This window comes from Phocoena phocoena, chromosome 19 (assembly GCF_963924675.1).
Source record: "Phocoena phocoena chromosome 19, mPhoPho1.1, whole genome shotgun sequence".
Classification (NCBI taxonomy): domain Eukaryota; kingdom Metazoa; phylum Chordata; class Mammalia; order Artiodactyla; family Phocoenidae; genus Phocoena; species Phocoena phocoena.
This window is the reverse complement of record NC_089237.1, coordinates 41,541,546-41,556,629: the sequence shown is the minus strand read 5'-3', so window position 1 is coordinate 41,556,629 and position 15,084 is coordinate 41,541,546. Positions and strand designations below refer to the sequence as shown.

At 51.8% G+C, this 15,084-nt stretch overlaps 1 protein-coding gene across 1 annotated transcript; it reads left to right on the top strand.

Annotated features, from left to right (window-relative positions):
• Window positions 1-2,998: 2,998 nt before the first annotated feature.
• On the top strand, window positions 2,999-14,229 carry TMEM98 (transmembrane protein 98). Its single transcript, XM_065897642.1, has 7 exons — window positions 2,999-3,077; window positions 5,140-5,320; window positions 6,445-6,576; window positions 7,639-7,672; window positions 9,573-9,688; window positions 12,358-12,417; window positions 13,698-14,229. The coding sequence occupies exons 2-7, from the start codon at window positions 5,190-5,192 to the stop codon at window positions 13,903-13,905; spliced, it is 681 nt and encodes a 226-aa protein (XP_065753714.1). The 5' UTR covers window positions 2,999-3,077; window positions 5,140-5,189; the 3' UTR covers window positions 13,906-14,229.
• Window positions 14,230-15,084: the final 855 nt, after the last annotated feature.

Below are 15,084 nucleotides of genomic sequence, written 5' to 3'. Positions count from 1 at the left end.
CTCAGCTGCGCTGAGTGGATGAGCACGAGCGTCTTAGGTGCTTGGCGTCCAGCCTGCCAAGCAGCACTATCCCCATCTGTTATTACTAGGACATAACACAGCATTAGGTGCTGCAAAAGGAATCACCCAGGAAGATCAAATGACACAGATACAACTCTGCAGCTGGCATCAGAAGGAAAGGACAAAACAAAGCGAAAGGATATCACAATGGGACAGGCTCACTTCCAGGACCAGAAGTGTATTTTTGAGGATGGGGTGCACACAGAGTTGGGATAGAGTGGCTCTAGCTATTGTAGCTGTTGCTGGGGCCATGGCAACCTGCTGTGTTCTGATCACCCAGGTCACTGGAAGAGCTGGTAGTTTCCTGGTTTGAGTGGCCTGGGCTTTGATGCCAGGGAGTCCTGAGTTCCATTCCTGCTCTACCACTTACAAGCTGAAAGAGCTTGGGGAAGTCGCCTTACCCCTCCGAGTCTATTTCCTTCCTTGCAAACATAATCATACCATCTATTCAGGGTTGGTGGGAAGATCAATGAGATAAAGTATGTAGGATGCCCTGATCAGTGTCTGGTACACAGTTGGCGCTCAATAAATGTTCACTCCTGGCCTGGGTGGAGCACGAGCTTGCACCCACCGGCCAGGAACCAAGCCTCACCACGGTCAGCATCACTGCCTGCCTGCTGGCTTCTCCTTGCTACCCATTGAGCTCAGTCCTTGATTTGGGAACTCTCGCTACACCATTTGATGCTCAGATTAAGTGGGGAGAGGCCGTATTTAGGAGTATTGGAATTGTGGGGAGCAGCCCGGCAACCCTCTCTCTTATCTTTTGTTGGGGGGACCTCCCTTGCATGCAGAGATACTGGAAGGCAGGATACTGCCTGTGCCTCGCCTCCTACGGCGCAAGCTGACAGGGCGAGGTCCTACCCAGGACTTTGAATCCGGAATGAAGGTAAAGCTGAAGGGCGGGTCATGATCATTTCAGGGCAGTGGCACCCAGCCCTTGGAGCCCCTGTGGTGCCTGCCCATGTCCTAGTCCAGGTCTTCAGTCTCCCGCGGATTCTGTGAACACCCCAGGTGCTTTCAACAAGATCCCTTTCCACGTGGGACAAGCGACCAATTTCTATTGCTTGCAAGTCAGAACACTGAGTACTCCCAAGTTCTTTCCAGGTCCATCTGGGGGGACTTCAAGGGGCACTGGGATGGCAGGAGTTACTAGAATGATGGGACGCAGCTGACTAGGAAAGGCACTGGCTCAACCTTAGTGCCACCCTGTCCTCCCTACAGCTGGGTAGTGGGTGGTTAATTGGGGCATTGGCACCGTCAGCTCCAGGCAGCAGCTGAGATTTTTCCGTTTGGTTGTTTTTGTTTGTGTTGGTAATTCTTTTCCACTTACAACCCCCCTGCCAAGGTTAAGGCTTTCTTTTATATCTCTCCCACAGAGTCACAGGTGTCTAAACCACCCAAGACAAAAACAGCACTCCATTCTTCTCACAGTATCCCCAACGCATGGAGATTTACTGTCCCCAGTCACCCATTCTGATGTTTGCTGCTTTGCCGTCAGCCCATTTTCCTTACACGGATTGTAACTTCTCCATGAAAGCCCTTTGGAGGGTAATAAAATCATTGCTCAACCTTCTCGCTCCTGAGTGCCAATGGTGGGTAACCTCAGCTCCATAGGGCCAGGCCCTTAAACGAATGCGAAGTGTACGTGCATAGAGTGTATGTTGCACCCAGCAGGAGAGGGGGTAGGCCGGAAAAACAGGCCTGGAAATTCAGCCTCCCCTCTCTTACTGACGGTTGCACCCAATGGAATATGGGCTGCATTTTGAGAGAGCTTATGCATTTTCCAGAGAAGCTAGAAATCTAGAGGTATAAGTAAAATTCCTGATTTTTTAAAATGTTGGCAACTAATTTGAGTTTTTAAAAACTGTAAGCCAAAACAATACCTCTGTGGGCTGGATGTGGCCTAGGGGCTACAAGATTGCAGAGCCTACATTAAGCGCCTGGGACCTGGTCTGCATCCTTCGGTACTTATGACCAGTACTGACCTGAGTCTGGTTACCTGGGCCCCAGGCTTTAGTTGGTCCTGCTCTGGTCCTGTCTCTTCCTCACAGGGCTAGGAGTTCGAGCCAAGGGAGAATGACCATGATCCTTCTAGACCATGCTCCTGGTACTCTGGACACCGGAAATCCCTGCTCAAACGGCCCCCAGCCTGCTTCCAGGGGCTGTGTGGACCTCCATCCTTCCAAGGCAGCTGGCACCGCCTGTCGTGGGCATCTTCAGGCCTGAGGGATGGCTCATTGCAGGGTGGAGGCTGTGTCCCTATGAATGCACTGTGAGTCCCCCTTTGGTATGGGATGGAGTAGGGTTTGAACGGAAGGGGCAGGACTGCCAACCAGGGTCCTGCATTCATACTCTTGTCCCTGGCTAGGCAGTTGGTAGGGGTGGGCCTGCTTGTCACTGCCCAGCGTGGCTCACTGATTCCCACTGACCCTGGGCCCAGCATTGCATGCATCGTGGCATTTAACTAACTCACGATGCTTACAAGTCGTAGTCCCTTTCACAGAGGAAGAAACCAAGGTACCAAGGAGTGAAATAAGTTGCCCACAAGCTAGTGAGTGGCAGAGCCAGGATTTGAACCAGACAGCGGGTAGCACAGCAGACTCGCTCCCGGTCCAGCTACCCTCTGGAGACGCCTGGCGCTCCCCACCCCCACTGGACGGCCAGACCCTCCGCGTCCTCCCCGCCCCCCCCCCCCCCCCCGCCACGGCCCGGCCTCCGCGGGGGCGCGGGAACCGCCTGTCGGGTCGCTGAGCCACAGCCTCACAGCTGCCCGGGCCTTCCGCGGCCCCGGGGGCCTGGCGGTGACGGCGGCGCCTGGTAGCGGGGGATTTGGATGCTCGGCCGGCGGCTCCCCCCGCCCGCACCACCTCCGGGGGTTTGGCCGCCGGGACTTATCTCGTTGCCTTCCCGGCATGCCCCGCTCGCAGACGGCCGCCAGTCCCGCGCCCGGACTTTGCCATCGCGGGGGGCCCGGCCGCGGGAGCGCCCCCGCCTGCGTCCCGGAGCCGCAGCCTCAGGTGGGTGAGCCCGGCGCGCCGCGGAGCTGGGGACCGGGGCTCTCCGCGGGCCGCCCCCCGCCAGCCCCTTTGGAGCCGGGTGCGCGGGACGGGCGGGGGTGCGGGAGAAGAGGGGGAGGGGAGCCCGGCGCCCGCGAGGGGGAAAGGCGGAGCTGCGCGCCCCGGAGCCATCGAGCCCCGCGTGGCGTGAGCCGGGGCGCGTGGGGGTCCCTCCCTAGGTCCTGGGTATGGCGTGGGTGTTCTGGGTGGCCGCGCAGGGGGAGGGAGGGGGATCTTGGGTCTGTTTTATCCTTGCGGATTTAGAACCCGCTAGAGGGAAACAGAAAAACTCATCCTGAAACTCACAGAGGAGAATACACAAAGAAAGAAGAAAACACACGAAGAAACACTCGTACAGACCGATCACGGAGGGAGACAGCAACAACTCACAGAAAAGCTCCTACACACTCAGGGAAACACACCCGAAACGCACAGGAAGACAGGAAACAAAGCGGGTGGTCTTGGAGACCTGGGGCAGAGGGAGGGGGAGGGGAAGGGAAACACCGAGAAATCGAGAGAGGAGGGGAGGGGGAAAAGAGAAGGAGGGGTGGAGAGGAAAGCTGAGACAGGGAAAAATGAAGAGAGTGAGAAGTGAGCGAAGGAGGAAAGACAAAGGGCTAAAGGAGGTAGTCCTTTAGGAGGGATAGTATAGAGAAACACATCTAGAGAAATGACGCAGGATCCCTCGCCCGCCGCCCCAAACACAGAGATGCAGAGATGAAAAAGGTAGATCCCAGCCTTCTTACCCTTGTGGGCAAGTGAACATCACGTGGGAGAGCAGCTCTGTGAGTCCTCTGAGAAGGCTTCCTTGGCACTTTGTGCCAGTGAAGTCCCCCTGGAAAACTCCTACTCATCCTTCAAAACCCAGCTCAAGCATCACCTGCCCTGGGAGGAAAGCTTTCCTAGACAGTGGCATGTAAGCACTGGCACTCTGTTTTCTGTGTACTTCTGCATGTGACACAGGCACACGGAGTTGAAATGGTTTGTCTGCCTGTCTGCCTCTCCCCCCAGCTCCACAGGTTTTGGGGCCCATGTCTTACTTATCTCCAATCTCCAGAATCCAGTCCAGTGCTTGGTGCATAGTAAATGAACAATAAATACTTATTGAATGATGATCAGGAGCATTTGGACCCTCCAAGACATAGAACATAGCATTAAATCCAAACAGAGAAGATGTACTGTCCTGGAGTCAGAATTCTAGGTCAAAGCACCCTTTTTTGCAGGTGGAAAAATAAAAGCCCAGAGAGGGGAGAAGACTTGCTCAAAAGGACACAAGTAGGAGACCTGCAATGAAATAACATTGTGAATACATGCTTCCCTGAGATGCCATTGTTCCTCTAGCTTATGAGTTTAAGATAGGTGTGAAAGAAAGACCTAAATGAAAACAGGCAGTGAATAGGCAACAAACACTTTAATACCAGTTGTAAGTTTCCAGCGCTGAAACTCACAATCGAAACTTTCCCCAGAATTTTTAGAATCCTCTTTCCTCCTTAGAAAGGACAAGGGAGCTGAACGTCCATCTCAGTTTGAGTGGATGGCTTTCTGCTTCCTGACTACGTACGTAAACTTGGACAAATTACGTAACCTCTCTGGACCTCAGTTTTCTCAACCGTAAAATGGGGATACTGCTACCCACCTCATAGGATCGTTAGAAGAGTGAACACATACCAAGTGCCTGGCACAGGGTAGACCCTCAGGAGCTACAGTCCCACCCTTCTTCTTAGGTGGGTGTTCTTTCATGCGCCTGGGGCAGATGTGAAAACAACAGTGCTAGTGGCAATGTTTCCTTTTGTTCCAGGTTGAAAAGGCCATCCCCGTTTAATTGGGGAGCAAACACTTTTAGTAAAGAAAAAGATCAAATTTGGGGCATGGGTCTTGATTCTGTTCAGGCCCTCAGGTCTCTCCAGGTGACTTCGGGGGACCTAGCTGCCCTCCCTGTCAACCCGCCAACGGGGAGGACCCCACCACCACACTACTTAGCGTTGCTTCTTTACCAGGCTGCTCTGCCCTTGTGTCTTTCCAGCTTCAGCCCATGCGGGGGATTGACCGGGACTGAGGGAGCCACCTGGAAGCATGGAGACCGTGGTGATTGTTGCCATAGGTGTGCTGGCCACCATCTTTCTGGCCTCATTTGCAGCCTTGGTGGTGGTTTGCAGGCAGCGCTACTGCCGGCCTCGAGATCTCCTGCAGCGCTATGATTCCAAGTGAGTGGCCCAGGGAGGGGAAGGAGGAGAGAGGGGCTGTGCCCTGGGGCCCCGACAAAAGAAAAAGAAGTTTGGTGCTGGGCAACTGTCGTTCAGCTTTTTACCTCTAAAATGGTACCCAAAGGCTGTCCTTCCCTGTAAAGACCTCAGAGCTTAATAATGGTCCTCAAGCTCCCCCAACATCCTGAGCCGCCTCGGACTCTGTCTCTGAACATGTTCACCTAGCACAAATCTCTCCCAAACTGGCCACCTCACTTAGCATTTGGACAGGCCAAATCCCTTTCCAGCCAAACTCATAGGAACAGAAATCCAATGCCCACGTTCCAGCCACACATCTAAGCAACAGACACTTGGGGCTGCGAAACCCCAGCATAGGATTGCTTCTCTCTCTGCTCGGATTTCTTCATGAGAAACATACTTTTAAGCAAGATGCCATTTTCAGTTTAGGGATAGTTTAATGGATAGATCCCAAGGGACCCTGGCCACTAAACCCTTAGTTTCTCTTACCCCTCTATCTGAATCCTGTCATCATCTCTGTTGAGTGGTTAATAATTAGTCAGTGCCCATTTGTAGGACCCAGGAAAGCTCTGCTGTGGCGTCTCATGTTTTCAAGAACCCTGTTGTAAAGTAGGAGGTATTTTTACTTCACCCGCTTCTCTAGTATAACTTGGAGGGGATGGGGCCGTGCCGGTGGACCAAGGTCGCTCCCAGGAGTTGATTCTGCAGAACAGGTCGGTTTGAGTAATAGGAACTTTAGCTTTTCCATTAAAGGTAGGTGTGAAGGGCGAATAAGTTACAAACGGATATGATTTTGTCCCACAGGAGCAGCCCTGTGGAGTACATCTCTGTAATTCTTGTGGTCGTAGCCCTGCCTTTCTCTTAATGGCGCATCTTGTTCTGTATCACTTTTCTTGTGTTTTCGTGCCCCTACTTCCCTGACTCACTGTCTAGCCATGTGCCCTGCCCACAGTGCAGTCCCACTAGCCTCAGGTTTGGCTCCAGGGCAAGTCCCCGCTTTAACTTACTCCCTCCCTTTATCCTTTCGGGCGGATATGTGGGCCTCGATGAGGAGAGTCGGCAGCGGTCGTCCATCTTGAAGCCACTTAGCTGGGCTTTCCTTCCAGGCCCATTGTGGACCTCATCGGCGCCATGGAGACCCAGTCTGAGCCCTCAGAGCTAGAACTGGACGATGTCGTCATCACCAACCCCCACATCGAGGCCATTCTGGAGAACGAAGACTGGATTGAAGATGCCTCGTAAGGCCTTGGGGACCATTTGCTTTCCTGCAGCCGCCTGGGGAGGACGACCCAGGCTCCTGGGTGCCCTCGCGTGGCCGCCTTTTCCAGAGCCCTTGACTGAGTGCCCAGGAGCGCTGTCACTGCACCGAGGAGCTCTGTGTCATTTGCCGCTCTTTCCCCTGCCTTCACTGTGGAGGGAACTTAGACTATGACACCACAGTGTTTGTCCTTGCTCTCCCCATTTCGTAGACCTGAACACTGAGGCCCATAGATGTGAGGCAGAGTTATTCTAAAGTCGCCCTGATGTGCTTGGGTTATCCTTGGGGCGCCTGTGAATTTGACCCTCAGGCTCCAGGGATGCTACCTTTGTCTCCGGTGTCTCCCTCGGAGATCCCTCCACCCACCAGGAGATGCTGTAGCTTGAGAAGGGTGTGCCGCTCCCTTTCCTGTCACTCAGCCGTTCATTCACTGGGCAGATGTTTACAGGTGTGATGTGCGGGCTCTGGGCCAGGCGCTGCAGCTATGGAACTGGCGGTGGAGGCAGAATTCTACTAAAATACAGTATTTCAGAAATGATGGAGGGGGGGGTCTCTGTGCACGGTGCAGCGGGCACGTGGAGGAGGTGGCGTCTAGAGCTGCCTGGCCAGAGGTGGGGCTGGATTTCGTGAAGGCTTTCCCAGAGTGGGTGCCTTTTGTCCTGGGTCCTTTTCTGGCCGCGCCGTGCGGCGTGCGGAACTTCCCCCACCAGGGATCAAACTCGTGCCCCCTGCAGTGGAAGTGCGGAGTCTTAACCACCGGACCACCCAGGCTGAGGATACCGGGAAGGATTCCCTGGGTGGAGGAAACAGTCTCAGAAGCTCAGGGCTCTAAAACAGCATGGTTGGGTGCGGGAGAGGAAAGGGAAAGACGGGACAGAAGGTGCCTCCTGGTTTAGCTCCTGGGCTTGTTCGTTTAATCGCTGGGGCACCCCTGTTCTCAGGTGGTGTCCAGCTGTGCCCACTGGTCAGAACTGGATGAAGCACGGAGGTGGTGGCTGGAGGGAGGTGGGCCTGTACTGACAAATGCTTCTTGTCTCCCCAGGGGTCTCATGTCCCACTGCATTGCCATCTTGAAGGTAATACTCTGCGGTTTCCCCAGGAGGATAAGGGGTGCTCACCAAAGCATCCGTGTCCACAGACTGTCCGAGGGGAAGGAACTTTGGGAAGAGCGCTGACCTGTGCAGGAGGCCCTTTTGTAACATGCCTGACAGTTGGAGTTTCTACTGTTCACTTCTGCTGCCCCTGGATGGTCTGTTCTGCTTTAGAATTCTCAAGGCCCTTTCCACCTGGTCCTCATACAGGCAGTCACAAACCACATTTTCACTGACCGTAGAGAAAGCTGTGTGCAGAATAGAGACTGTGTTTAGGGGGAGGCGGGGCTTCTCAGCTTCTCCTGGGCACTTTCTTTCATGAACGGAGAGCTCAGCCCCCGACAGCAAGTTGAGTTCTGTATTGGGGCTTCTGCAGTTACTAGAAAGTTCACCAGCCCTCTTTGACTGTGACAGTAGTCAGCCAAACGGGACAGTCAGTGTTAAAAAAGCGCCAAACTGTGAGTACTTGAACTTGAAGGCAGACTTTTTTCTTCTAATGCCTGCAGCCTCCAGGACAGGGTGGAGAGTTGCATCCAATTTGCATTTGGGGAAATCTTTATAGTTTGGGGTGATTTTTACAGTTTTGGCATTTGGTTTTCAATTCTTGCCTGACGCTCTCCTACTTAATAGGATAATAATAATATTGAAATGTTTGGCCAATGGCAAATATCGTTCATTTCAGTAACCTGGCGAACCATACATTTCTCTTTCTGTCTAGCGATTATTCAAGATTTCAAAAAAGACAGCTTTAAGTGTCATTCAGTACAAAATATTAAAAAGTCTTTCATCCCACCTCTCCTTCAGCTGTTCTCTTGGGGGACAAAGAAGAGCCTGGTGGGACATTGTTGTCCCAGAGTCCAGGCTTATTATTGAATCCCAAGAATCTCTTGGGGGTATAGATGTGGTTATAGATGGAGATACATGGGTCTAATGTCTAGAACAATGACACCATATTACATCCCCCTTCTCCCAACCAGGATGTGTCCTGGCTCTGGCTTTTGTCCCCTGCCCTTGCCTATTGGAGGAGGGGGAATGAATGACAGCTGAGGTGTGGGTTAAATCAGCCAGAAGGTGTCTTATTGGATTGGACTCAGTGGTCCATCCTGAGATCCTTAGATCAAAGGAGAGACTCTCATCTTCCTCTTGGGATCCCGATCCTTGGTGGGCTGTTGGGCTTCTTTCTGCCTCTCTTTTCCAGCCCCAAGTATAAGGCAAGTGATGGAACTTCTTTGCCAGGGCCTGAAGCACATCCAGGTTCCGACATCGGGGAGGTGCGAAAGTGGGGAGCAAAGCTTTGGGGGCGGCCAGCATTGTTGGTGGACGATGAAAGAGGCCACGTGTCCTAGTCTTGCTGTTTTCCTGCTTTTTTTCCAAGGCCCTTTTATCATCATCTTGACAAACCTGGGAAAATGTTACCCTAGAAAAGTGCTGAAATAAGTTCCACTTTTGGAGGATGTGCTTAAAGGGAACAGTTGCCCTTTGTCCGTCCATAGTTCTGAGGGTGCCCCTGGCGATCTTTATCGCTTTGGAAGACGAAGCCAGGAGGTGAAGGAATCGAGAGAGAAAATAGGTTTTTGCCCTTAAGTGAGAAGGTGAAATTAGAGCACATGATTTTTCTTAGATTATTTCAGCTCAGACTTCTCTAAGCCGAAACCCTGACCCTGATCTGAGGTTCCCACCCCTCCCTCCTCACCCGGCCGTGTCCTGGGGTTTGCCTCTTCCATCCCATTTCCTCTCATCTCTGTGTACTTTTCACTTCAATCTGTCCGTTAGGTTAGGGGGCTCAGCTGTGAGATGGGGGGCGTGTTTGGCTTTGTGGGGTTGGCAGAAGCCCTCGGGGGAGCTGGGTCCCTCCTGATCACCTCTCTCCTCCCTGCTGTGGTAGATCTGTCACACTCTCACGGAAAAACTTGTTGCCATGACAATGGGCTCGGGGGCCAAGATGAAGACCTCAGCCAGTGTCAGTGACATCATTGTGGTGGCCAAGCGGATCAGCCCCAGGTGAGGTCCCCATACTCCTCGGGGGAGGGGGGAGGGGAGGGGCCAGCAGCTGAGATGGGGGAAAGACCAGGCTCTCCTGAGACACTCCAGGGGCAACTTGAGTGGTTTATGTCCTACACATTCCCAGGGCACCCAGGAGGGTTTAGACGCTGGGAGGCTTTCAGGCTAAGGCGGTGTCAAACGGCTCCCCTCCCCTCCAGAGTGCCCCCGCCTGTAGGCTTTTTGGGAAATGCCAGCATATGACTAGTGCTGACTGGCTCCTTCTTCCTCGGTCCCATGCCAGCCGGGGCTGCTTTCCTTCCTTTTGCCACACCTTCTTCCTGGGATCCGGGCCAGCAAGCACATTTCCCACTGGTGCCCACACCCCTGTGTGCAGTGACCTCCTGGCTGGCGTCTGTACTGTAGACCAGCTCCTTGTCTCTGTGCTGTCACCCCCGGCCCCATCCAGGGCCCAGCCAGCAGCCTCCAGGACCGGGTGGGAGGTGAAGAGATCATTCAGATCTCCCAAATTCCAGGCTGTCTGCAGAATACCACGTGGGAGGCAAGCAGCAGGATTGTAGTCAACAGCTCCACCCCCTCATTTGGGCTCGATCTTGTGAAGAAAATAAAGCCCTTCTCTTAGAGGGAAGGGTGGTACTAAGTTGGTGCTGCCATCTGGTGGCTGGCACGTGGATGTGCCTGAGTTGGGAGTTTTTCCGAGTTGAGGAGGGTTTTTTTAATCAGCCTCGGAAGTTCCAGGGGTCCTCGCTTTCCACGTTGCCGTGGCCTCGGGTAGATCACGAGGAACCAGCCCTTGGAGGGAACATGAAAGAGTTGGTACACTTGAACTCTGTCCAGGGAGTTCAGTGAGTTGAGAACGTGGGAGGGAGATAATCCCGAAGAGTTCTTGGCTTTCTCTGGAGCTGCCCCAGGTGGGTGTGGCTACTTGAGTGGCATCAGCCTAGGTGGGCCCTCGGCCTGAAGACCCTCCGACCCAGGCTCTGGGCAGGCAGGCACCAGACCTTCCTCTGGCCTCCCGTGATTGGTAGAGGCTGCATTGCTCATATCTGCTGGACCTTCCTCATGCTTCTTGTTACTTCTGAGAGCCATCCCAGGGGCCAGACGAATTCACATGACCCCAGGTTACAAGGCAGCATCGCCAGGAGGGCTCGGAGGAGGAAAGAGATTGAGATTTCTGAGTCCCAGTGAAGTCCTGGGTGGTCAGGATTAGCAGTGGTGCTAGAGACAGGGTGTGGCATCGCTCAGAGGGCAGACCTCACCTGGTGCTCACTGGCCCGTCCTACAGAGCACCTTGGATTGCTTCCAGAATGATCCCTGCCATAAATCAATCAGGGGCCTTGCTTTCTCTTTTTGCCCTCACACTTTCACCTTCGGGCCGTTTTTTGCCTCCACTGTTTTTCTTGCTCCATCTGTTTCATATAGTGTGTTGATAGCATGTTAGTTTCAAGAAGAGTGGCTTCAGCTGCAGGGCAGAGAAAGGGGCCGGCTAAGATGGGCACTGAGTGACCACACCTCTGTACTTCCGCACCAGCCCCTCAGTCCCAAGACAAGGACTTTCAAGGACATCTGTTTTCAAGTGCCTTTGGGAATCAAACAATACATCGTTATTTTTTGCTTCTTGACTATCAGGTGGTCCAAGAGCAAGGATTTGGATGAAAACCTGGAACCATGTAAATGAGAATGAGTAGTAGCTCCTTCTAGAATTTGATTAAAAGAAAATTAACCATGAACTGTACCGTGTGCTAAAAGAAATCCAATGGAGTAGTTTGAACCCGAATTAAACTTGGAGGGTTTTTTTAGTGTTCTATATAACTACCTTTAACCATTTTTTAAAAATTAAATGTAAAAGTAATAAACACTTGTAAAAGTGAAAACACTGCAGAAATAGAGTATCTGAAAAGTGAAGGACCCCCGAATTCCACCCCATCCTAATTCCTGGAGGTAATCACTGTTGACTGGTGAGTGTTCCTCCAGACTACCCCTGCCCACTGCATTTCACAGCTTTTGTTTATTCATTTTTCTACAAATGAGGTCAATCAGACTTTACATATTGTTTGGCAATATGCTATTTTAATGTAGTAGTATATCTTTTTTAAAAAAAAATTTATTTATTTATTTTTGACTGCATTGGGTCTTCGTTGCTGTGCGCGGGATTTCTCTAGTTGCAGTGAGCCGGGGTTACTCTTCGTTGTGGTGCGAGGGCTTCTCATTGCGGTGGCTTCTCTTGTTGCGGAGCATGGACTCTAGGTGTGCGGGCTTCAGTAGCTGTGGCACGCGGGCTCAGTAGTTGTGGCACGTGGGCTTAGTTGCTCTGCGACACGTGGGATCTTCCCGGACCACGGCTCGAACCCGTGTCCCCTGCATTGGGAGGCGGATTCTTAACCACTGCGCCACCAGGGAAGTCCAAATGTAGTCGTATATCTTGAATATCATTCCAGATGTGGGAACTTGTACTTTTTAGACCATTGGAGCTTAAACAAAACCAGAAGAAATATTCTCTAAACTGAATCTTAAGTCTTTCTGTTTAAGTCCCTGTCTGAGAATGCAGTTACAGTCCCTAAAGACTGGGTCTGGAATATCAAAAGAGAAGCATAGGGGTAAGGAAAGAAAGGAAGGAGAAAAGGCCATAAGAAGAGCAAAATACTGAAAACCTTTTGCCTCCCCCCCAGAGTGGACGATGTTGTGAAGTCAATGTACCCTCCATTGGACCCGAAGCTCCTGGATGCCCGGTGAGAGGCGTGGAGTGGGCGAGTGTCTTTTCATGCTGGAGGCTCCCCGTGTTATCAGATCTGTGAGGTCGGCTCTTCGGGTTGTGGAGGAGAGAGCTGTGTTGGTGGGTTCCCAAGGCTGCCTGGGCTTTGGGTAATGGTCGGCCAACCAGCGAACGAAGCCTGGCTGGATGCTGGACGCCAGGGCTCTTCCTGAAACCCCAGAGGAGGAAGAGCCAGTCTTAAATTTTGAATTTTTGTGATTAAATGTCCACCCAGGCCAAGTCCTATCTGCACCTTCCCTCCCTCCCACTTCGCCCATAGCTCTCTCTGCTCTTTGGGTGCCGGAAGCAGACATGCCTCAGCTTTGAGTGCCGCCCAGTGGGTCGCTGGTACGGGTGGTGGGCAGGAAATGAGAATGCAAGTGACAGGTCAGCTAAAGCTGTGCTCACCTTCCACAGGACGTACCCAGGAACCCCTTTCTCATGATCCTCCCCTAATACGCAGAGTGTACTTAGGCTTTTGAGATTGTTATGTTCCTCTACCAGTTATAAACCCACTTACAAAAAAAAATCTTCCTTTGTCTCTCAGATTTATATGACTGTTTCACAGGCCCACTGTGTGATAATTGCCAGACAGGCTGTGGGTCACGGCAACTCAGTTGGTCTCTCCACCCCACTCCTATTACTGCCCAGCTGTGTTCATGGGCTAGTCATCTGTCATGCATTCCCAAATGTGCTGTGCACACTCGCTATATAGAAGATATTCTGCACTGAATCTTTCAATACTGAAAAAAAAAAAAGCCTCCTCCTCAATTTAGTTTGCAATTAAATGTTTTAGGATGCGGTAAACCAGCCCTGGGCCTCATTGATTCAGAATCATTAAGTGATGCTCAAGGTGGGGTACGAATATCCTGTCTTCAAGGCGGCAGCAGCTGGGGATGTGCTTATCCAATCGACTAGATCCAAATTGTCCCACAAAACCCTCTTCTGGGAGATGTTGATGGATGTGTTGCAGAAAGTGGGCTCCCGGTCTTAAATAAGTTAGTGAGACTCAGAGTATTACATTCTGCCCTTAGAGATTTATCATGTGCATCATCTGAGAAGGGCTTCAGTTACCTTTGTTTAACCCAGATGTTCCCAGCTTTCTTTGAGCATCGAACCCTCTTTAAATTACATACTCAGCAACCTCCCAAGGAAGGGACTCCAGCTTGGGGAACACCAGTCTAGACTCTTATCCCTTTGGGCTTTGGGGCAAAGTCCCTTAGATCCTTTGGAACCTGATCCTGTTGTTTTTTCTAGGACAACTGCCCTGCTCCTGTCTGTCAGTCATCTGGTGCTGGTGACCAGGAATGCCTGCCACCTGACCGGGGGCCTGGATTGGATTGACCAGTCGCTGTCAGCTGCCGAGGAGCACTTGGAAGTCCTTCGAGAAGCAGCCCTGGCTTCAGAGCCGGATAAAGGTCTCCCAGGCCCTGAAGGCTTCCTGCAGGAGCAGTCGGCCATTTAGTGCCTACCAGCCAGCAGCTGGTCATGGGGCCAGCCTGCTGCCATGGCTGGGTGGCTCAGCTGTTCCTTCTGCTTCTTCCTGTAGAGTTAGTTGTTCTCCACGGCTGGGGAGTCCAGCTGTGTGTGTGTGTAGTAAAGCAGTCGATGCCTCTGTTGTAGTTACAAGTGGTGGCTGGTGAGTGGCAGTCTAATTCCACAGTTAGGGGAGATGACAGTCACCATCTGTACAGCAGAGCTTTGAAAACCGGAGGACTGTAAGCTTTATTTAGCTCACCTAGTGTTTTCAAGAAAATCCAGCCACCATCTAAGAATCAGGAGGTTTCACATTAAATCAGAATGTCTGGTTTCTCTCGAACAATCAGAAGTTGAGGCAACTCTCATTTGCATTTTCCACAGAGGACAATCAATTGGAACTACGTAGGAGTTGCCTCTCTTGTCAATACTTGTACTCTCTCACCTGGCCTGTTTCATTTATTTGTATTATCTGCCCAGTCCCTGCGGCATCTGGGTCCCTCCTTCTCTTTACAGGTTTGGGTTTGAAGGTGAGCAACGTAGAGTTGATCATTCCCTTTTTATCATTATGCCTGCAATTTTACCTAGCTACCACTAGGTGGAGAGTAAACGTATACTTAGCTTTCCCTCAATTGTGTGATTGTGTAGTCAAATTCCGATGCACGGTGTGTGGTGGGACGTATTTGTCTGAGGACAGAGGGTGGAAGGAGAGAGGCTAAGAATCCCAAGGATGCCTTGTGGGTATGACTCAAAATAAGATATTCAGAGACCCTCCAGAGTTCAGGCAGAGGTGAAGATAACCACCATGAAGTATTGTTTCCACACTACCAATGACATCCATGAAAGATGGGTCCCCTTTCTTTTGGTATCTGCTTGTTTGGCAAGTACTGAAAGATGAGGGGCATTTTTATGACTTGAGACCTCTGGGGGACCCAGAATCACAATTGTATAATCCAGACTGCATCCAAATTCTCTAATTTCCATCACAAGCATATAGCAACACCTGAAATACTTTTTTTCCTCCCAGGATCTCAGAGCCAACCTCATTCTTGGGAGAGGGCCCTGGCTTGGGGGCTGCCTTGGTTCATATCCTATGCTGTTAAGTATGTTTGGAGCTCCATGTCTGTTCCCATTTCATTTTCTGTGTCCTAATTCAAGTCAGCAAATC